The following is a 22,183-nucleotide window of genomic DNA, read 5'->3' as shown; positions in this document are numbered from 1 at the left end:
CAGCTCTGATGAGGGGAATGAGCGGGGAGCTGGCTGCGTTGCAGCCCAGAATGACAGAATGACAGAATGACAGAATGACAGAATGACAGAATGACAGAATGACAGAATTCAGCCCCCCAGCTGAAGGTCACCTCCAGCAGGAGCCAGCCCCAGGCTCTGAGGAACCCCCCAGCAGCGAGCAGCGAAGGCTCCCGGGCCGCCCCGCTCAGCACCGCTGCACCGAGACCGTTACACGGGCGCAGGGCGTGCAGGCACCCAACCCAACGGCCGCCGGCAGCTCGGCCCCGGCGCTTCCTCCCCAGCGGCATCCGCCGGAGCCGGCGAGCTCCGACGCGCCATGGAGCCGCGCACCGGGCTTCGCGCTGGCGGCCAGCGACGGCCGACGCTGCCTGCAGGGAGGGTGGGAGCCGGGGCAGGATCCTGCCCCGCGCACGGTGCAGGTCCGAGCTGCCGGTACGGGGTGCCGGTACGGATCAGCCCCCCGGCCAGGGGCAGCCCCCCGGCCTGCGTTTCCCGCTGCCGACGGCCGTGCTGCAGCAGGCACCGGCCATGTCACTCGTGGTGCGCAGGAAGCCGAAACGTCACCCACGTGCCCCAGTCTGGCCCAGCACCCGGGTCCTCTGGAAGCCCAGCGCTGATGGGGCAGCCGGGGGTCTCCTGGGGGAACACGGGAACCCACGAAGCTGGCAGTGAAACGCCGCAGCATCCCTCCTGCCAGGCCAGGAGAACCAGCAAGAACTGGGGTCCCCCCAATAACGGGGCAGCCCCACCGCCCCTGCTCCCCCCACCCCGAGGGCTCTGTGAGGCCCCAGGGACAGGTCCCAGCACGGTCCCGGTGGCTGCAGCACCTCTTGACATCGGCTGGACCACCCCCACCACCCAGCCAGACACGGCGCCTGCCCCCAAAGCTTCCCAGTGCCCCCAGCCCCTCCCCAGGTCCCACCACCAGCACGGCCATGGAGCCCCCCAAGAAATGGCACAGGTGGCCCATCCATGTCAGCCTGACCGGACTAAAGGGGAGCTTCGACCCCATCCTGCTGCGCCCCAGAGGCATCCAGCCCCCTCCCCGCTCTGCGGGCCGAGGGAGGTGGGATCCGAGGGCAGGGTGCTTGCAGGGTGGGGGTCTCAGAATCTCCCGCAGCCCGGCCGCTCACCGGCGGGGTGTCACGGGCGCTGACGAAGCCAAACCCCGCCGCGCTCCCAGCCCATCGCCAGCCCCCGGGGTGCTGCGCAGGGAGAGCGGCCGGGCCCCGGGTGCTCACCCAGCCGCCGCAGCCGCCTGCTTTGTCTCCCAGCCTCCTTTGTCCTGCCAGCTCCCCTCTGCGTCACCCCCGCCCCGCTCCCCCTCCCCGCAGCCTCGCCGGGGGGACCCCAGCCCCACCGCAATGCTACACATCCAGGTGACCGCCCGGTCGCGACCCCCTCGCCGCGCCCCGGACAGCGCTCGACGCCATCGCTGCCAGGGCCAGAGGGATGGGGGGGGCAGAGCCCAGCAGAAACGACCCCGCAGCCCCCATCGATGCAGCCCCCGCTCCATCTCCCAGGGAAAAGGGACCCCGGCCCTGAGCCGGGCCTTTGTTCCCAGGCTTCACCCCGAGAGAGACGCGGGGTGGAGGACGGGAAGGGTCCGGCCAGCAGGAAAGCTGCCCCCCCCCCCCCCCCCAGCATCACCCGCTGCCCGGGCCACCCCTGCCCCGGCACAGCCACCCCTGCCCCGGCACCCCCGCAGCACCCACGGGGGGGTGGATGCTGTCACCTCCCCGCAGCTCCCCCCGCCTGGGGCCGATCCTCGGCGCCCCGGACCCAGCAAGGCAGAAAATCCCCCCCCGCTCGCCCCCAGGGCGGGAGGGCCGGGGGGGCAGGCGGCGCAGGGGGGGGCCTGGTGCACGCCCACGCGTGCACACACACACACGCACCCACGCGTGCACACGCACACAGACACGAGTGCACGCGCCCAGCCCCGCACCCACCCTCCCCCCCATCACTGGCGCTGCACCCAGCATCTTCCGCGCTCCGGCTCTGCCCAGGTCGGCAGGGAGCGGGCAGGGCTGTGCCCCCCCGCACCCCCCACCACCCCCCCGCTGCCACCAGCACCCATCAGGACGCAGCCGCGGAGGTGGGAGGCAACCGCGTGGGGGTGGGGGGTCCCCCACGGGGACCTGACCCTCCCCTCGCTCCCCACCCCCCCCCGCCCGGAAGACCCGGCCCCCGCACGGAAACCGCACGCCTGGTCCCTTCCCCGCGCCGGCTGCCACGCGGGACCGCAGCTCCGGGGGGGGGGGGGGGGGGGTGTCCCGCCCCCCCCCCCCCCGCCACCCGGCCCCCCCCGGCCCCCCGCGGCTGCGCACAGAACGCACCCAGCCTGGCACGGCGCTAACAAAGAGCCCCCCCCGCTGTCGCCCACCCCCCCGGGGATCCCCTTAGAGGATGCAGGGTCTGCCCCCCCCCCCCCCCCGCAGCCCCCCCGCTGCCGAGGTGCGGGCTCGGGGAGCCGCATTGTTCCCCGCCCGGCGGCAGCACAAAGGACACCGCGATGCCGCAGCGCTCCCCGCCACCTAACGGGGGGGGGGCACAGGCAGGGACCCCCCCCACAGCCCCCGGCATCCCGCCTGACATCCCGGGGGGGGGGGGGGTGCAAACCCACCCGCGACGCAGCCGGGACAGCCGGCTCTCCGGGTGAGGGGGCCGGGGGTCCCAGCCTTGCCCCCCCCATCGGCCGCAGCGGACTGGGGGGGTGGTAATGGGGGGGGGGGGGGCATCGCGGGGAGCCGGTGGGGTGCGGGGGGAGGCGGCTCCGGAACGATGCGGAGTGGGGGAGTGGGGAGGCCAGCGGCGGTGGGGCTGGGGGGGGAGGGGGAACCCGACGGGTGGGGGGGAGTGGGTGACGACGGGGACTCAAGCCCCCGGGGATGGACAGCGCCGGGCCGGGCATCGCCCCCCCACCCCCCCGCCCCGCCGCGCACAGGCGGCTGCAGCCCCCCCCGCGCCGCCCCCCGGGGTTGGCCCCCCCCCGCGATGCACCGCAGCCCCCCCCGCTCACCTCACGGCCACCTTGACGCAGCCGTCCGGGGCCGCCATGGCCCCGCCGCGGGCACCGCGCCCGCCGCTGCCCGAGCGCTCCGCGGGGCGGGGCCGGGCGGGGCGGGGCGGGGGCGGGCCCAGGTGCCGGGCGGGGCGGGGCGGGGCGGGGACACGCCCCCCGCGGCCGCGCTGCCGGCACGCGGGGGAACGGGCGCGCGCGCAGGGACACGGGCGCGGGCACAGAGCTGCCGCGCGCTCGGCCCCGCGCAGCCCCGCCCCCCCACTCAGTCACGGGCGCTCACACTCGGTCACACTCACACTCACACTCACACTCACACTCACTCACGCTCACTCTCCCGCGCTCTCTCGCGCTCACCCGCCGGTCCCTGCTGCCCCCTGCTGGGCCAGGCCGCGCTCCCGCCGGCGCCCGCCTGTCCGGGGCTGCGGGGCTGTGCGGGACGGACTGGCTGTACCGGGCTGTGCGGGGCTGTACCGGACTGTGCCGGGCTGTGCGGGGACGGACCGGCCTTACCGGGCTGTGCGGGACGGATCGGGCTGTGCGGGGACGGACCAGCCTTACCGGGATGCGCGGGACAGACCGGGCTGTGCGGGGACGGACCAGCCTTACCGGGCTGTGCGGGACGGACTGGGTGTACCGGGCTGTGCGGGACGGACCGGGCTGTGCGGGGCTGCACTGGGTCTGCGGGGTGTCCCCCGGGGGGGCGGGTGGTTGCCCCCGTCCCCGGAAAGCAGAGGGGCCCGGCGATGGGCGGACCCCGGGGGCTGGGGGAGCGCAGGGGGCTGCAGCTCGCTGCCGGCCCAGTCCAGCCCAGTTCATCCCAGTGCGCCCCACCGCACGCCGGTGCTGCCCAGCGCGTCCTGGTGCAGCCCTGGGCGGGACCCGACCCCCTTACCAGCCCCGCAGCACCCAGGGCCCTCACGGGACCCCGTGCCCCCCGCCTGCCCCCCGCCTGCCCCCAGCTCCTTGGTCCCCGGGTGCTGCTGCGGGGACACCGGAGCTCTCCGTGTTCCTGCCCACCCGCGGGGCACGAGGAGTGGGTGGGATGTCCCAGTGACCGCCCACCCCTGCCACTGCGGGCACGCAGCCCCCCGGGAAGCGGCCAAACCTGGGGGCACGGCGGCGAGGGTGCGGGCGGAGGCAGGGTGCTGAGCACAGCCCTCACCCCACGCGCTGTCCCCAGCCACCCGCCGCTGACGAGGCCCCATCACGCTTGGCACTGGGGAGGGGAGCGGCTGGTGTGCAGGCCGTGGGGACAGCCCGGCGTGGTCCCCAGGCCAGACCCTCCGGCCCCGCGGTGCCCATAAAGGCCGTTCCCAGCCCGCTCCGGGGTGCGGTGACTTGATTTGGGACAGCGAGCAGAGACGGGGACCTGGCAGGTCCCTGCGACCAGCAGTGCCCGGAGGAGGGTGGGGGGGAGCGGCCACCTCCAGAGCTTTTGATGGTGGCCATCACCCAAACCGCTCTGTGGCCTCACCCGGTCCCGTCCCGGAGCTCTGCGGTGGCGGGGGGTGAGGGTGCAGAGCAAGGCAGCGGTGAGCGGGGTGCTCCTGCCAGGGCTAGAATCCCAGCATGGCAGGGGTTGGCAGGGACCTCTGGGGGGTCACCCAGCCCAACCCCCTGCCCAAGCAGGGTCACCCAGAGCAGGCTGCACAGCACCGCGGCCAGGCAGGGCTGGAATATCTCCAGAGAAGGAGACTCCACAGCCTCCCTGGGCAGCCTGGGCCAGGGCTCCGTCACCCTCAGAGGGAAGAAGTTCTTCCTCATCTTCAGCTGGAGCTTCCTCTGCTTCAGTTTGTGCCCGTTGCCCCTTGTCCTGTCGCTGGGCACCACTGGAAAGAGTCTGGCCCCGTCCTCCTGACCCCCACCCTGCAGATATTTAGAGGCATTTCTAAGGTCCCCTTGCAGCCTTCTCTTCTCCAGGCTGAACAAGCCCAGCTCCCTCAGCCTCTCCTCGTAGGAGAGATGCTCCAGTCCCCTCTCCATCCTCGTAGCCCTGTGCTGGACTCTCTCCAGTAGCTCCTCATCTTTCTTGAACTGGGGAGCCCAGCACTGGACCCAGTACTGCAGATGGGGCCTCCCCAGGGCTGAGCAGAGGGGGAGGAGAACCTCCCTGACCTGCTGCCCACACTCCTCTTGATGCACCCCAGGATCCCGTTGGCCTTCTTCAAAAAGCAAAAAGCGAACCCCCTGAGCAGACCCGCTCCTGGAGAGGAGTTAACTCCGCTGCCACGCCGTGCCAGGCAGCACGGGCAGCGCTGGCATGGGCACACGGCAGGCACTGCGCTCCCCACGTGCTCCCAGCCCCGCAGAGCAGGGGCCTGGCTGAGACCCTCCCGCGGGCCGGGCTGAGCGGTGGGGGCCCAGCCCCGAGAGCGGCGTTTGGAGATGCCCGAAGTGACAGAGACCGTGCCGCAGCGGCCGGCTCTCCAGGGCTGCTGTGCTGACCTGGCCACGCTCTGACGCCTGCGCGCCGTCCCCAGCCTCTCACCCAGCCGGGAGGGTGACCCTGCTCCGGCACAAAGCCTCTGCCCGTCTGCTGCCCCCGGTCTGCCCCAGCCCCTTCTCCTCCTCCCCACAGGACAGGGTGGGCTGCAAACAGGAGGAGCAGCCCCCAGCAGAGACGTCAGGATGCTGGGTCCAGCTGCTGGGGTCCCAGGAGACCCCCCAAGCTTGGCACCTGCAGCACGGAGACAGGAGTGTGTGGGGTCCTGCCCCTCGGCACGGGGACCGCAGGCTGCCACGTGGACCACTGCCAGCTCTGGTTAAAGGTGGTCTCGCAGTGCAGCCCCCTGCCCAGCCGTGGGCACAGGGCGTGCAGGCGGGGCGGCAGGGGAAGGAGGGGACAGGGCCGCCCAGAGTCACACAGCAGGAACGCTTTAATCACCTGCCCAGCTCCTGCCGGCACAGCATCATCCTGCCCTGCACCAGCAGCCTGGAGCCCCGGCCCAAAAATCCTCCTGCAGCTGGACAGAGCCCACCGGGTCCCCGGGCACGGAGGGGGAGCAGCGCGGCATCGCTCCAGTAACCCCCCGCGAGCTCCGGAAGGGTCCGTGCCCGCCGGGCGGCATCAGCAGGCGGCTTGCAGGCGAGCGGTAGCGATGGGCTTCTGGGAGCGGGCTGGCGACGCGGCCGGCGGGTCCGGGCGGGCAGAGGCGGTTTCTGTGCCCTGCGGTGTTTCTCTTCCCTTCAGCAGCTCCACGGCTGCTTCCTCCATGTCATCCACCTCCAGCTGGCTGCCGGCTGCCATCTCATCCCTGGTGACCGCTACGAAGGACGGGTCGCGGGCCAGCGCTGCCAGGCCCCCGGAGATCAGAGCCTGCGGCAAAGGACGGGGTCGCAGCCCGACGTGTGCCCGGTCTGCAGAAGTGTCCCCGCCTGCAGACAGCCCCCCCTCGCCTGCTCTCCCCTGCTGCCCCCGGCGCTGGCGCAGACCTGTGCTCGCCCTCGTAGCGAAGCGTTGCTTGGCTTTAGCTTTTTTAACTTTTAACTTCTTTCCTTTGCTTTCGCTTTTTTAACTTCCCAGCTTGGCATGAGCGCGGCAGCCCTGCCAGCCCCCTCCGCTCCCCGGCAGCCCTGCTTCCCCTCTGCCGGGCTGTGGCCCTGCCTTACCTCCCGAACGAGGAAGGTGATGGCCGGGGTGGACGATGTGCTCGGGTGGCCGCTGTCACCCCGTGGGTGCCCCGAGCCGGGCGCCGTTCCCGTCACAGCGCCGTCCGCTCCGGGCAGCTGGGTGAGAGGAGCGAAGAGCTGCAGCCAGGCTTGGGCAGTGCCCACAGGAGACCTCTCCCATGTTAACGTGGGGGCTGCAGGCACTGTCCCCAGCCTGGACAGGTGTTCCCGTCCTCCTGGAGCTCCTGGGGCCAGGGCACAGCGGGGCCCCGTGGGCAGAGGGAGCTGGGAACCAGCCCCGAGCTCCCGCCCCGGCACTTCCCAGGCGATGAGGCACTGTGGCTGGGCAAGAGTGGCCAGGGGAGCCTGGGGGCAAACCTGAACCCCCCTTTGCTCTGCCCTGGCTCTGGAGGCAGTCAGGGAGCGGCCCCAGCTGGGTGAGCACCCCGTGCCCGCGGCAGCGCAGGGTTGGGGCCTGGCTGCTTCCCCGAGCTGATCCGAAAGGAAAGCTCCAGCAAAGCCAGGTTCACACGGGGAGCCCTGGAGACCGGCTCCTCCCCAGCACCTCCTTTCCCAGGAGGGGAGGGAGGTTCACCCTGGTCCCCCGCATTGCTGGACACACATTCCCCGCTTTACCTCCTGGGGGAGAAGGTGCAGCCCCGATGCTGGGTGGCCCCGAGAGGCGGCCCCTCGCCTGCTGCTCGGCCGCCGCTGCAGCCCCTCCACGGGTGAGGGGAAATCGCGCTCTGGGAGAGAGAAAGATGGGGACGTCAGATGGGCACAAGAGCAAGGACACCGCTGCCACGTACAGCTGGGAACGGGGTGACGAGACTGGGGGAACCAAACGGTTTAGGAGCTCGGGACCGAACGATGTCCCCACTGCCCTGCGCTGGCTCCTCTCTCACGGTTGGGAGAGAAGTCCCTGTTCATGGAAACCAGCAGTCTTGTGGCCCTGCTGCCTGGGGGTGGCCAGCCATCCCACAGCCCGGGCCACTGGCTCCATGCTCCACCACCCCGGAGGGTGGGAAGGTGGGAGGAGGGACTCCTGGGGCTCCCCAGCTGGGCTCGGGGCTCTCAGCTCACCCCCAGGTTGCTGGGGTCTGCGTGTCCTCCTCCGCCTGCCAGCGTCAGCCCCTGCCCGCTGACCCTGCCCTTGGCTGGTCCAGATGCCCCAGCAGAGGAACGGCACCGAGACTCACCCCGCGCTGGAGGCCCGTGTGCTGCTGGCACCGTCCTGCTCAGCCGCTCGTCCTCGCGCGCCATCCTGGCAGGGGCAGAAGGGGGTCAGCCAGAGCGGGGACCAGGCGCTGAGACCCGCTCCCCCCACGTGCAGCCCTCCCCACCTTCTCCACCCTGGGGAACGCAGCTGGGGCAGACCGGGAGGGGCACCTGGGACTGGTGTGCAGGGTCGAGACCCCGAGGAAGGGTTGAAGTGTGTCCCCTTACGCTGGCAACCCTTGTCCCTTGTACCTGTGCTGGTGGCTCCTACCCGGGCCTTGGCACTCCGAGATCGGTGGGGAAGGGGGAACGATCGTCCCTGCGACCCCCGAAGCCCCGCTGCCCACCTCGATCCTCCCGGCACCGAGGTGAGGGAGTGATGGGACGGACAAGGAGGGCGCGTAGGGTGACACACGCTGCCATGCGGAGCCACACACCCGCCCTGGAGCTGCCCTGCGTGTTCTGGGGACATCGCTGGCAGCGCCAGGCTGGGGCCCAGGGACCAGCGAGGGGGCTCTGCCCCCCATCCCCTTCCCTGAGCCCTGCCTCGCACCCCAGAGGCTGAATTTTTGCACGAAGCTCCTGTGTCCGTGAAGCCACGTCCACGGCCAGCGCTCGATTCCTCCCCCCATTTGCAGGGCCCTGGCTGCTGCATCTCAGCCGCTTCTGCAGACCTCACCGGTCCACAAAGAGCCTCTGGGCAAGACCGACGTGCAACCACACCAGTGCAGCCCCGCTGCGAGCCCCCGGGCTCAGCCCCCCTCCGCCCCTCCTCGCCTGCCCGCGCGAGGCTCGGCACCCCTCACCCCTCCAGCCAGGCGCTGCTGTTGGCGTTGTTGACGTTGGTGTTGCCTTCCCGGGGGAAGTCATCGAGGAAGACAGGGGAGTCGAGGTCCTCGCTGCCCACCTCGGCAAGCTGCAGGGGCCTCTGGCTGGCCACGTGGGGCTGCAGGGGACTGCTGGGCTCCATGAAGCTGTCGACCTGGCCGAACAAGCCACCCGTCCTCTGCAACCAACACGGAGGGCATCAGAGGAGGCCTGGAGCTCTGGGGCCGTTCCCACGGGAGGGGACACATGGGGGTGACCCGAGGAGCAGCAGTCTCTCTGCTTGTCGCCCCGCTCGGGTCTTACAGGCTGCACGGTTTGAAAGATGCAGGTGGGGAAACTGAGGCACTGCGGGGTGACGGTCACGCAGCAGCACTGGGATGAGAGCCAGCTCTGAGCAGGACAAACCCTGCCACCTCTGCGGCACAGCCTGAGCCGGTGGCACCTCCGGATGGGGCAGGAGACGCAACCCTGCAACACCACAGCTGCCCAGGCTGCCTCAAAGGGTCCCGGGGCGTGGGAGTTCAATCTGCTCCTGCTCTGGTGACGGCGACACCTGAGCTGTCCTGCCTTAGCCTGGCAGAAGGTGTGAATGGGGCCTTCCAGACCTGGGGGTAAGCATTCTGCACATCCCTGCCAGGCACGTGTGCAGGGTCCTCTCACAGAGGGAAACTGAAGCAGAGAGCGGGCTGCCCAGGATGACTCAACCAGGATGTCCTGATGCTCAGGGAGAAGAAAGAAGTGCTGAACCATCCTTGTGGTCCACACTGTCTTTCGTGGCCAGGCTCACTTCTGTGACCTGTCCTCCAGCTGCCGGCAGCCATGCTGACCCACCACCAGCCCATCGGAACGCGGGCTGGGTGGGCCCACCACCACCTCAGGTGCCCTGAGGGCTGCACTCACCCTGTATATCCCTTCCTCCATGGCAGCCTCCACCATCGCTCTTTCCAGCTCCTCCTCAGCAGTCAGGTCCCCAGAGATGGCCCGACGGATTTCAGGAGCAGCTTCTTCTTCAATGCTCCTCAGGCCAGCCTGGTGGGGACAAGAAGGCACGGCTGGACGCAGCCTGGCCCCACCACCCATCTCAGACGGGGCTTTGGAGAGGAAAATGTGGTGAAACGAGCTCACTCGGTACGCCATGGCCCTGCCATGGGTCGCCCTGCAGCTGGCTGGCTCTGTGCTTGGTGAACCAACTTCTGGCCCACAAAGGGCCATGCTAAGGTGGTGCCCAAGGTGTAGCTGTGCCTTGGTCCCTGATCTGGGGGTATCTGACCTGGGGCCTGGCTCTTTTCCTGTCCTTGCACCCTTGGGGCCTGGCCTTTCATCTCTACAAGCGATCTCCTCCCTGTAAGGTCACGAGAGGCTGGGGACATCCCCGCTGCTCCTGGCCAGGCACATAGATCCTCTCCCGTCCCACCCTGACAGCATCCTTCAGGGCTGCTGTGCAGGCTTCTCCGACTGCTATGGTCCTGCTCACGTCAGCCCCTCTCCATGGCCATGAGAGATGACACAAATCACACCAGGCACACAGAACTATCCACCCCACCGCTATGGTGAGGAAAGGGAGAAGGCCCTGGGAATGGAGAAGAGCAGGTGGACGAGCCTGGATGAGCAGCGTTCGTCCCAGATGTTGGTATATGGTCGGCGTTTGCAGGTACTACAAGGTGAGGGATCAGACCCTGCTGAGCCCTCTCTGCAGCCGAAATCAGCAGGATAGTGAGACAAAAATCTTCTTTGCTTCCAGAGCCACCTGCACCCTGGGGAATAAGGTCACCCTCAGCAGTGGGGTGCTCATGGCAGCACTGGTTCACCTGGGGCCACCTCAGTTTCAGAGCCTGAGGCACAGAGATCCTTACGTGTCATTGCAGCTCTGTCTCTCTAAGTCACCTTGGACTTTCCTGAGCAGAGGGGAAGCCTCTCCCTGCTCTGCAGAGCTCCCCCACACCCTTCCTGCCCCCAGGATGGGTCACCCCTCCAACAGCACCCACACGCTGCCAACCTGGATCTCCACAAGGTTCTTCTTGGGCCGGTACCCGTAATACTCCTCCTGGCGCTTCATGAACTTCCTGAAGTGCTCTTGGATGAGGAAAGTGGCATAGAACTTGCCCACTGTCACCTCATCATCTGGAGGGGAGGAAACCAACCTGATGATGCCACCTACCACAAGGCCCCGAGCTGTCGGAGCAGCTGAGACCCAACTGGCCCCTCTGGGCAGTGCCACCGGGTGACATACCTCCGATGGGTGGGATGACCTGGTCCAAAAGCTTCATACTGGTTCGCTTCCAGATTTTTTTGATAATGGTTCTGAGCTCCTCATTGGCCTGCTCAAAGTTACCTGGGAGAAAAGCGAGCAGGACAGAGCAGTTCATCGGCAGGGGAACATGAATGGGCGTGAAGACAAAGCACGGGAAAACCTGGCCAGCCTCCGCCAGGCTGTGACAGGTCCTCTCCAGCCTCCTCACCTAGCAAAAATGAGCTTTGTTAGGCTTTGACTTTAGCAAAAAGACTTTAACTATAGAGTGACTCAGACCTAGCAGACGGGTGGAGTGCCAGTGCCACCATCTCCATTCTGGAGGTCAACAACAGACTTTGGCCTCCCCTTTGATGCTCTCACAGGCTTCGCCATTCCTGCTCGCCCACAATCCCAGTCTGTCCCCACGCGTGCTCCGAGATCCCCCGCGCTCCTCCCGGGGCTGCCCGCGCTGTGCTGGAGGCCACGTCCCCCAACCCAGCCGGAGGGAAGGCACCCGTGCTGTGCTGCTGGAAGGTGCCAGCCCCAGTAGCCCACCAGTGCCCAGCCTCCCCTCGTGCCAGAGCTGGCTGCCCCAGCCCCAGGGCCGCTCGTCTGACGCTGCCTAACCCACAGGCACGGCAGCAAGCTGGCATGGCATCTTCCCGATGCAGGGCTTTGCAAACCATGCTGCTGGCAAGGAAGGAGGTGAAAGCAACTCCTCCCCAGCACAGCTAAATTCAGAGAGGATCCATCCCCTTCCATTCACTGAATCACAGAATCACAGAATGGTAGGGGCTGGAAGGGACCTCTGTGGGTCACCCAGCCCAACCCCCTGCCCAAGCAGGGTCACCCAGAGCAGGCTGCACAGCACCGTGTCCAGGCGGGGCTGGAATATCTCCAGAGAAGGAGACTCCACAGCCTCCCTGGGCAGCCTGGGCCAGGGCTCCGTCACCCTCAGAGGGAAGAAGTTCTTCCTCATCTTCAGCTGGAGCTTCCTCTGCTTCAGTTTGTGCCCGTTGCCCCTTGTCCTGTCACTGGGCACCACTGGAAAGAGTCTGGCCCCGTCCTCCTGACCCCCACCCTGCAGATATTGGTCGGCATTTCTAAGGTCCCCTCTCAGCCTTCTCTTCTCCAGGCTGAACAAGCCCAGCTGCCTCAGCCTCTCCTTGTAGGAGAGATGTTCCAGTCCCCTCCTCATCCTTGTAGCCCTCTGCTGGACTCTCTCCAGTAGCTCCTCATCTTTCTTGAACTGAGGAGCCCAGCACTGGACCCAGTACTGCAGATGGGGCCTCCCCAGGGCAGAGCAGAGGGGAAGGAGAACCTCCCTGACCTGCTGCCCACACTCCTGCTAATGCACCCCAGGATCCCATTGGCCTTCTTGGCAGCCAGGCATGCTGCTGGCTCATGGTCACCCTGTCGTCCCCCAGGACACCCAGGTCCCTTTCCACAGAGCTGCTCTCCAGCAGATTCCAGTCTGAGATTATAAACACATGGGGAAACGGAAAACTGGAGCAGCTGGTGCTATGGTGAGGGCAGGGGGAGACCAGACCACGCTCCGCATTGTGGGAAGGGAGGCTGGTGGATGTGCCTTGTGGCGGGGCTGGGAACTGGGTCAGCACTGCTCCTGAGCTGTTCAGCGTGAAGTCACGCAGCTGGGTTTCACTCTGGCCTGGTTCACTCTTCAGGGCCACAACATGTGTGCCTGCAACTAATACTGTCCTCCAGGCTTGGCCTGAGCAGCTCCACGCACGTGCCCACGGTCTCTGGTCCAATAATTAACAGCACGAAGCCGAGGGTTGCACCAGAGTGTCTGGTCCCACAGGCGAGAGCCCTGAGGTCCCTGGGCAGAGCGGGGATCAGTGTGTGACCAGCACCCCGCAGCCCGAGGAGGGGGTCCCCACGGACAGCAGCATCCCTTACCTTCTGTCTTGATCTTGAGGGCTGTCCTCACCAGCGCAAAGAGGGTTGCGTTGAAGGTGACAGTGCCGTCGCTGTTCAGCGGCATGTTCATGCACACCAGACGCTGCAGAGCGAACGGACAGCCGTGACGTGGTGGCACGTTGGGGGGAGTGGCAGGGGCAGGATGGTGGCACTGGGAGGGACAGTGGGGACAGGGGGTGGCACCTGGGGGGGGCACAGTGGGGACAGGGAGGTGGCACCTGGGGGGGACACGGTGGGGACAGGGGTGAGGGACAGTGGGGACAGGCTGGTGGCACATTTGAGGAAGTGACAGGGGCAGGGTGGTGGCACCTGGGGGGGACAGTGGGGACAGGGAGGTGGCACCTGGGGTGGGTGACAGGGTCAGGCTGGTGGCACCTGGGGGGGACACGGGACACGGTGGTGGCACGTTTGGGGGGAGTGGCAGGGGCAAGATGGTGGCACTAGGGGGACGCTGGGCAGCAGAGCAGGCTGGCAACTCCCTGCAGACCGCACTGCCCGGGAGAGGCTCTGCTCGGGGCACCGAGCTGCCGGCCCAGGGGCCCTCACGGCGCTGCCCACCCTGCCCAGGCTGTCAGGGCTCTGCACCGCTGCTTGGCAGCACACGGGCCACGGCAGCGACGTCACCCGTCCCAACCAGCCAGCTAAACCAGACCAAGATGCGGGGAGAGCCAGACCAGATATGTGGAAATAACCCAACCCACGGGCACCGGTGCTGTGGGAGCAAATCATAGAACCGTGGAATCAGTTAGGTTGGAAAAGACCCTTAAGATCATCGAGTCCAGTCGTAAGCCTAACACTGCCAAGTCCACCACTAAACCATAGAACCACAGAATCACAGAATGGTTTGGGTTGGAAGGAACCTTATAGATCATCTCGTTCCACCCCCCTGCCACCAGCCCAGGGTGCTCCAAGCCTGGTCCAGCCTGGCCTTGAACCCTGCCAGGGAGGGGCAGCCACAGCTGCTCTGGCATTCTACATCCATGCCCCGAAGCACCACATCTACACAGACTTTTAAATACCTCCAGGGATGGTGACTCCACCACTTCCCTGGGAAGCCTGTTCCAGCGCTTGATAAGCCTTTCAGTGAAGAAATATCTCCTAATATCCAGTCTAAACCTCCCTGGAGCAACTTGAGGCTGTTTCCTCTCATCCTATCATCACTACTTGGGAAAAGAGACCCAACACCCACCTTGCTACAACCTCCTTTCAGATGGTTGTGGAGATCAACAGGGTCTGCCCTGAACCTCCACTGAACAACCAGCCAGCAGGAGATGCAGCATTGCTCTAAGGCAGGTGGGAGTCAGTCTGCCTTGTGCTCCACCCTCCGAAACGTGCCCCAGGCTGCCGTGAGAGCTCTGAGGATCCAAACTCCGGATGAGTTTGCCCAAGACCCACAAGGGTTTACACCAGTGCCTGAGCCCCTGCCCAGGTGGTTCACACGCGAGCCTCACACAGGCCCTGGGTTTGTGCAGGACGAGCTAAGCCAGCGAAAGCGTGCTCATGCCCCCAGAGCCGGCGCTTCCAGCTCCCTCAGTGCTGTCAGCCCTTGAAAACAATATTCTACAGCCCAGCCATGCCGCCAGGCACTGAGGCCCAGCACTGCCCTCCTGCACTAGATGCAGACATGGGGCACCCCAGGGTGGAAGGGGAGACCCTCTGCACTGAGGGCTCCAGGTCGGGCAGGGACTGGCCCACCGGTGCCAACCCCTTGGTGTCAGGGTCAGCGCAGGCAAGTCTTCAGGAGCCTGAAGCACATCAGCTCCATGCAGGTTAACAGCACCTCTCCTCGCCCCCAACATCCTCCCCTCCGCTGAACACAAGAGATCAGAGCATGCGTGCTAACCATGCTGGGAACCTGGCTGGAGTAGAATCATAGAATCATAAAATCACAGAATCATTAAGGTTGGAAATGACCTCTAAGATCATCAAGTCAGCTGTCACCCCAACCCCACCATGCCTGCTAAACCATGTCCTGAAGTGCCACATCCACACGGTTTTTGGACCCCTCCAGGGATGGGGACTCCCCCACTGCCCTGGGCAGCCTGGTCCAATGCCTGGCCACTCTTTCAGTAATGAAATTTTTCCTGATATCCAACCTAAACCTCCCCTGGTGCAACTTGAGGCCATTGCCTCTCATCCTGTCGCTGGTTACTTGGGAGAAGAGACCAACCACCCCTCACCACAGCCTCTTTTCAGGCAGTTGTAGAGAGTGAGAAGATCTCCCCTCAGCCTCCTCTTCTCCAGACTGAGCAGCCCCAGCTCACTCAGCTGCTCCCCATCAGACTTGTTCTCCAGCCCCCTCCCCAGCCTCGCTGCCCTTCTCTGGACACGCTCCAGCCCCTCCATGTCCTTCTTGTGGTGGGGGGCCCAAAGCTGAACACAGCACTCAAGGTGCGGCCTCACCAGTACAGGGGCCTGATCCCCTCCCTGCTCCTGCTGGCCACACCATTCCTGATCCAAGCCAGGATGTCACCCTCAGCCTCCCAGAGAGGACGCAGAGACAGCCTGGGGAAGGTGCGCTGTGCCCACACACCCTGCCACCCCTTGGCTCTTACCTTACAAGCTACGCGGTGTGGGCAGAACTTCCCGAAGCCCAGGGGAGGCTGGATACGTCTCAGCAGCGTCACTACATCCAGGTGTTTGATCCTGCCCCTGCGGAGGCAGCAAACGGCATCAGCAGTGCGGTGACAGACACGGGGACAGCGGTTCGGGCAGGGACTCCGTGGGTTCATCTTTGTTGCCCGTCCCACAGTCCTGTGGTGGGCAAATCCCTCCATGTCCCTGTGCTCCTCTTGGGAAAGCAGCTGTTCCCCATGGCACAGGAGAGCAGATAAAAGTGCGCATTGGCATGGGAAGAGCTGGCAGCATCACCAGGGCTGGATGGGACTGGAAGCCTCGTGTCCCCAAGCATCCTGATAGCTTGTATCAGCCCTGGAATGCACTGCCAAGTCCACACCCAGCTCTGAGACACTGGGATCTGACCAGTGCCACAGCGCGCTGGCACGCGTGTCTCAGCGCAGCCCACCCCAGGCTCCCCATGGACCACCCCCCTCTGCCACTCACTTGGCCTCGGGGTCGTACTCAGCCCAGATCCGTTTGAACTCGTCCAGGTGATGGGGCCCAAGGATGGACCAGTCGCGTGTGAGGTAGTCGAAGTTGTCCATGATGACAGCCACAAAGAGGTTAATGATCTGCGGGCAGAGGAAGGACACAAGTTTGGGTTCGGGCAGGGCCAAGCACTCAGCAGGTCCCCGGGCAGAGGGACAGCGCTGGCAGCACGGAGCCGGGCAGCGCTGCCCGCCGACCCCGGGCAGGGGACAATGCAGGCAGACGTGGTCGGGAGGAGACCTCCCCTGGAGCCAGGGGATGCTGTGGGTCACCCCAGGCAGCGATGGGCCCCCCACCCAAGGAGATCACGTGGAAGGCTGCAGCAGGCACAGTGCAGCTCTTCCCTCCCCACCCTCGCAAAAGCGAGCACAGACACACCTGGACGGCAGGACACGGCGGCTGTGGGAAGGAACTAACGGGGGATCCCGGGCCCCACGGGAGTGTGGGGCCAGGTTTACAGCATGGCTGGGGAGATGGGCTGGAGGGTGATGCACCTAGGAAGAGGGTGCTGTGGGCTCAGCCCCACGAGACGCATGGCTAACTCCACATCAGGGGCTGCCCAGGGCCAGGACGGGGGTGCCAAAGGGAGCCCCGTGGGAGCCGGCGTACCAGGAAGGCACAGAGCATGTAGAAGCTGATGAAATAGAAGTAGGCGAAGCCCGTGCCGCAGGTGTACTCCTCGCCCTCGGCAAAGTCTGACTCAGGGTCGCACATCTTGCCGTAGCTGCAGTCCAGCAGGATCTCCTGCCAGGCCTCGCCGGTCGCACACCTGCGGAGAGGGGACGCCCGCTCATCCCCGCCTGTCCCGGCCGTGAGCTGGGCACGCAGGGAGGGCTGCGGCCAGGCCAGCGCCCCAGGGAACGGGGAGCCACTGGGAATGGAGAGGTCAGGATCCCGGGCTTGCTGTGCTGCTGTAGGGTCTGATACTGACAGCTCCGAAGTGGAGTGTCTGGAGGCAAGAAAAGCCTTGGTCTGAGCTCTTGCTTCCCCTTGAGTTTCTTCACAACTCACAAATTAAAATGCAGTCTGGGAAGGAAACACTGAGAACAGAAACCCCAGGGTGCCCCTCTGTTCTGTAGCTCAGCCACACCAGACAAACCGACAGCCGCTCCCGAAATGCTTCCAGTGCTGCAAGAGATTTCTCTGTAGGGCCAAAAAGAAATCAACTACAGAAACGCTGGTCCCTGTCACTCCGGGCTGTGGGCTCCTGTGATAGCTCTGGGTCCAGCTGCCCCCGGGAGCCACTCACTTGCCAAGTCAGGACTGACCTGAAGAGCAGCAGCACAGCTTGCGGAAAGGTTTGGAAGTTGTTGTTTCGGTTGATCTGGGTCCCGTCCACCATGGCAATCTTCCCAAACATCTGTAAATCACATCGTCAGGTCCCCAGCACCCCTTCTCAGGCACCAGCCACCCTCCAGAGCACCCGTCCCAGAGCTCCTCTTCCTCTTGTTTACGTGGCTTTGGGTGTCCCCAGAAGAGACTGAGACCTGGGGCTCCTGAGCTCCCTGGACATTCCTGCCTATGCTGAAAATGCCCCTGTCCATGCTGCACTTCATCAGGGCCAAGGAAACAAGGTCTCATGAACCAGGCACAAGCACTGTGTCTGGGTTGTGCCGTTGACTCCGAAAGCGCTCTTTGCTGCGTGCCTCAGTTGCCCTAGCTGCAGGCTGGGGATGGGAGAAGGCTGCTGGGGCTGTAAGCATCCTTGGAGACCAGGGTAGAATGGTCCCATCACACACAAAGTCCCAGGGGGTTCCTGGCAGAGGACCTAGTCCCTCTCCACCCCATCTCCCCAGATGCTATGAGGCTCAGGGAGGCTCTTCACGTCCAAACCCCACCCCCGTGCCTCTCACCTGCATCCCGATCACAGCATAGATGAAGAAAAGCATCACGATCAGCAGGGCAACGTAGGGCAGCGCCTGTGACACAAGGACCATGGCTCGTGTGAGACACCAACCCAGCGTCAAGGCAACCCAGGGACGGGAGGCTAGGTCTGGAGCTACTGTGTGGGGCCAGCACCCAGGCCTCCACGTGGAGAGGGGACCACTTACCTTCTGCCTGTTCCCCTCACCGCCCTCCCACTGGCCCCGCTCTCCAGTTCTCACGCACGCGAGGCTCATGCCAACCCCTGAGGCAGCACCGGGTCTCTGCAGCCGGGACGAAGGCCGAGCACAACCCCGGGATGCCCAGGGCTGAGGGAGCTGCTGGGGCTCGGGGGCTGTGTGCCAGAGGCTGCAGCACGGCCTCGAGCTCCCCGCTTGGTGCAGAGCCCAGCCATGCCGGGACTGGTGCTGACGGGCCGGGGCAATCCCTGCCTGCTCGCTCAGCCCAGCCGTGCCTTGGGCTGGGACACACAGTGCTGTTGGCCGGGGAGACCCCCTCCATCTGTCCACCCACAGAGGCCACGTTCTCCTACATAGTGCAAGCCCCTGGTCCAGCCTGAGGCCAGCAGCCTGCCAGCACCAGAGCTTTCCTCCTAGGCTGAGGACCAGAGCTTGGTGCCAGCCCCGGGCGTGTGCTTGTCTGTGAGGGGAGCACTGGTCCTCGTGTACCTGGAAGGACTTGATGAAGGTCCACAGGAGGGTCCTGACACCTTCCCCCCGGCTCAGCAGCTTCACCAGCCGCATCACCCGGAACAGTCGGAAGAAAGTGATGGAGACGCGGGCGTTGTCATCGGGGTCCTGCGGGCAGAGCACAGCACTTGGAGGGCAGCGGGCACTGGTGCCTCCAGACAGGCAAGGGGGGGTCCAGGTCCTGGAGGTGGGGGGAAGGGTAACGAGATTCCCCTCTCCAACACCAGCCACAGTCACAAAATCACAGAATCACAGAATGTTCGGGGTTGGAAGGGACCTCTGTGGGTCACCCAGTCCAACCCCCCTGCCGAAGCAGGGTCACCCAGAGCAGGCTGCACAGGACCTTGTCCAGGCGGGTCTTGAATATCTCCAGAGAAGGAGACTCTTTCTCCTTCTTTACTCCTCTTTTTTTCTCTTTTTACTCCTCTTTCTGATTTTCCTTTAGAGTTATACACAGAGGGAAGTAGTTGCATATCTGGAGGAAAGTGATGTGCTGCATACGCAGTAGTAACCAGAGACCACGTTACAACACCTCAGCCCAAAAAGCGGAATTGATTGCTTACTGCAAAAAGAGCAAGTCCCCATAGCCCTTGCCTGCACGGAGGACCAGACTGCGACGGGGACGTGCTCCAGCCTTCCCAGTGAGCTCATCTCCCCAGCCCCACTGCCTCACATCTCTGTGAGCTCTGTGAGCCCCCGGGCTGCTCATTATGGGTATGAGGGCAATCCCGTTAGCCGGTGGGACAGGACACTGCAGGGAGACAGGCACGCTGTGGCACAGGCTGGGCCAGGGTCTGGTCCCTCCGGGCTCTCTGACGCTCCCAGCTCGGGGCCAGTCCGCAAGGTGAGCCGCAGGCCAGGCACCAGCCACACGAGGGGTTAGCGACGGCGGCTCTTCGAGCATGGAGAGGTTGGTTTGCCACGTTCTCATGGGCCCAAGGAGGGACTGAAGGCTGGTGGCCCTGCGGGTGCTGCCTGGAGTCACCCCTGCCTGCAGCGATGCCTGTTCCCTTGGGGAGGCTGCGGGACCCCCTTGGCAGGGTCAACAGCCGTGTCCCGCGGCTGGGGACTCCTGGGGTCAGGGCAGGACGGGCAGGCAGCAGGGGAGCCAGCAGGCACAGCTCCTGGGCTCAGAGGGCCAGCTTTTGTCTGGGAGCACCTGGGACATCGGCAGCTGGAGATGCTGGGGACTCGGTCACCTGCTCCCTTGGTTGCTCCAGCACGGCACAGCCTCAGACCCAGCCTCTGCCACCAGGAACCACGAGCAGACCCTCCTGGCCCCTGCCAGGCACTGTCCATCCCAACTCCATCACCGCTTGGGATGATTTCCCACCACCCCCTCGGCCTCCCAGAGCTTTACTGCTGCCACGGGACCCCCGTCACTTCCATCACCCAGCCCACCCACTCCCAGCTATTCCAGGGCAACAAAACCCAGCTGCAAACACCCCTCCCAGCAGCTCCAGCTTCCCCAGCCTGACATTTCTCAGTTCCCAGGGCTGCACTGGAAAACACCATCTCCTCTCTCCACCCCTTCCTTTTGCCTTTTGCTCTCCTGGCACCTGGCACCTGCCCAGTGAGCCCGGTGGTCAGGAACATCTCAATCAGCTCCCGCGCATCACGTCCCCACCGCCGGGACCTGGGCAGTGCCCAGCGAAGGCCAGCTTGCCCTCCGCAGTTCCCAGCACCGGGGCCCTGGGACCCCTGGGAAAAGGCCCCAGCGCATGGGACCCTGCAGCCAGCCTCTCCCCATTTCCAGAGCTCCTACGGGCCAACGCAGGGCACCCCCACCTCACTGCACCTCCACGGTGGTCTCAGCCACCAGCGCAGGGCTTGGCCCACTCAGCCCCCCTGCACATCAGGCCAGCAGCCCCAGGACACAACCAGCTCCCCTGGGAGCACGGCGCAAGCCCCTCTAACCATTTTGAGATGCCAGAGAGCAGCAGGGTCTGGTGTGTCCTAATGACATGCAGGACACGTGCGAACGCCAGCCACCAGCACGTTGGCACGGCCGTGGGCAGTGAAGGGCAGAGGGACGCGTGGCAAGCACACGCAGCTGATGCTTACCGTGCTCTCGCAGCCTCCGCCGAGGCAGTACAGTCCGCCACTGGAGGCAAGAACAGTCTGTCAAGAGAAGCAGAGAGTCAGCGGGAGAGCAGAGGCAGGAGCGAGAGCGAGGGAGGGATGGGTGGCTGCAGAAGAAGACACAGACACAGCAGAGAGAGTAAGATGGAAATCGGGGACAGGAGGAGGTGGCTGGGAGAGGAGCCCAGGGGAAGGACAGGCAGAGACTCGCTGTCACTCAGGCTCACGGACAAGGCGACGTGACTTTGGAGGGGTGGAGGCAGCAGATGGATGGCCGGGGAAACACACTGATCAGGAGGGACTTACAGAATCCCAGAATCCCACCATGTTTGGGGTTGGCAGGGCCCTCTGTGGGTCACCCAGCCCAACCCCCTGCCCAAGCAGGGTCACCCAGAGCAGGCTGCACAGCACCGCGGCCAGGCGGGGCTGGAATATCTCTAGAGAAGGAGGCTCCACAACCTCCCTGGGCAGCCTGGGCCAGGGCTGCGTCACCCTCCGAGGGAAGAAGTTCTTCCTCATCTTCAGCTGGAGCTTCCTCTGCTTCAGTTTATGCCCGTTGCCCCTATTCCTGTCGCTGGGCACCACTGGAAAGAGTCTGGCCCCATCCTCTTCATGTGCCCCACTGCGTCCCACCAGCTGTGACATACACCTCTGAGGCAAGGGTGCACGGGCCAGGAAACCTGGGCCAAACCTCAGGACTGTGTAATCCTGCTGCCCCCCATGGACCCCCCCAGGTCGGGCCCTGGTGGGTCTGGAGGCGAGCTGACCCGCTCGCGCCAGCCCACGGCTCCTCCGCAGAAGGCCGGGCTGCTCTCGGCACGGCTGCTTGGACACCAAGGCAAACCTGGTGCAGGCTGCCTGGGAGCGAGCACCGGGACTGGGAGCCCCACGTGTCGGCAGGAGGCCGATCGCTGCCCGGTGTCGTCCAGCCACTGACCGAGAGGCAAGACCTGGTGGTCTGCGTGCCCGTCGGCACACGCGGGGCACACGCACTCAAACGCAGAGGAGGGCTCGCACCCCCCAGCCCCATGCACACAACCCCTGAGGCTCCTCAAAGCCACCCCGAGACGCGCTCCTCTCTGTAGAGAGCCTGGGATTCTCCGGGGCAGGGGGCTCCAGACCCCAGCACCCCCTGCACCGACCAGGCTCGCTCCCGGGAGCCCAGCCAGCGACCGCAGCACGGACACTGCCAGCGCCCTGCACGCCAGAGTCTGGGGTAGCACTGCCAGAGGGGACCCCAGCCCTGCTTCCCTCCTACCCCAGATCCGCCAAAACGCCCTGGGGTCCGGGGGAACTCAGTGACCGAAGCCGTGAGGATCTGGCTGTGGTGGCTAGCAGAGGGCTCCTGACGGCACAGCTCTCCCTGCCACTTCACCCTGGCAGCCACACACAGGGGCACGAGGGAGGAGGAACGAGGCAGAACAGAAAGAGGAGGAGAGGGCAGACTTTGCAGAGCAGCATCGCTTGCCTGGATGCCACCAGGAACGGCTCGGCTGCTGCCGGGTGTCACCCGCCCCCCCTGCACCTTTGTGAAGGCCACCCTGCTGAACA

The 22,183-nt window shown here is 65.6% G+C and overlaps 2 protein-coding genes across 5 annotated transcripts in view; both read right to left on the bottom strand.

Annotated features, from left to right (window-relative positions):
• KIF21B (kinesin family member 21B) overlaps positions 1-3,123 on the bottom strand; it is a 44,150-nt gene extending 41,027 nt beyond the window's left edge. For both annotated transcript variants that reach the window (XR_012766198.1, XM_075442976.1), the window contains exon 1: positions 3,041-3,123. Coding sequence is in view for 1 of the 2 variants with exons in the window: in XM_075442976.1 (XP_075299091.1) it covers positions 3,041-3,078 (38 nt within the window). In the remaining variant the exon portion in view is untranslated. The remainder of the gene's footprint in view (positions 1-3,040) is intronic.
• A 2,778-nt stretch (positions 3,124-5,901) lies between these two features.
• CACNA1S (calcium voltage-gated channel subunit alpha1 S) overlaps positions 5,902-22,183 on the bottom strand; it is a 51,604-nt gene continuing 35,322 nt past the window's right edge. The window contains exons 29-44 of one of the 3 annotated variants that reach the window (XM_075442686.1): positions 20,615-20,671; positions 18,530-18,658; positions 17,831-17,896; positions 17,246-17,337; positions 16,587-16,746; positions 15,933-16,060; positions 15,425-15,521; positions 12,849-12,951; positions 10,929-11,030; positions 10,695-10,819; positions 9,599-9,727; positions 8,677-8,876; positions 7,852-7,916; positions 7,289-7,398; positions 6,653-6,769; positions 5,902-6,359 (exon numbers count right to left, since the gene is read on the bottom strand). In XM_075442686.1, the coding sequence (XP_075298801.1) occupies positions 6,111-6,359; positions 6,653-6,769; positions 7,289-7,398; positions 7,852-7,916; positions 8,677-8,876; positions 9,599-9,727; positions 10,695-10,819; positions 10,929-11,030; positions 12,849-12,951; positions 15,425-15,521; positions 15,933-16,060; positions 16,587-16,746; positions 17,246-17,337; positions 17,831-17,896; positions 18,530-18,658; positions 20,615-20,671 (1,929 nt within the window). In that variant the 3' untranslated portion in view covers positions 5,902-6,110. The remainder of the gene's footprint in view (positions 6,360-6,652; positions 6,770-7,288; positions 7,399-7,851; positions 7,917-8,676; positions 8,877-9,598; positions 9,728-10,694; positions 10,820-10,928; positions 11,031-12,848; positions 12,952-15,424; positions 15,522-15,932; positions 16,061-16,586; positions 16,747-17,245; positions 17,338-17,830; positions 17,897-18,529; positions 18,659-20,614; positions 20,672-22,183) is intronic. The other 2 variants (XM_075442688.1, XM_075442687.1) reach the window with 2 other exon arrangements.

Source organism: Opisthocomus hoazin, chromosome 25, assembly GCF_030867145.1.
Source record: "Opisthocomus hoazin isolate bOpiHoa1 chromosome 25, bOpiHoa1.hap1, whole genome shotgun sequence".
NCBI lineage: Eukaryota > Metazoa > Chordata > Aves > Opisthocomiformes > Opisthocomidae > Opisthocomus > Opisthocomus hoazin.
This window is presented reverse-complemented; position numbering and strand designations above follow the sequence as displayed.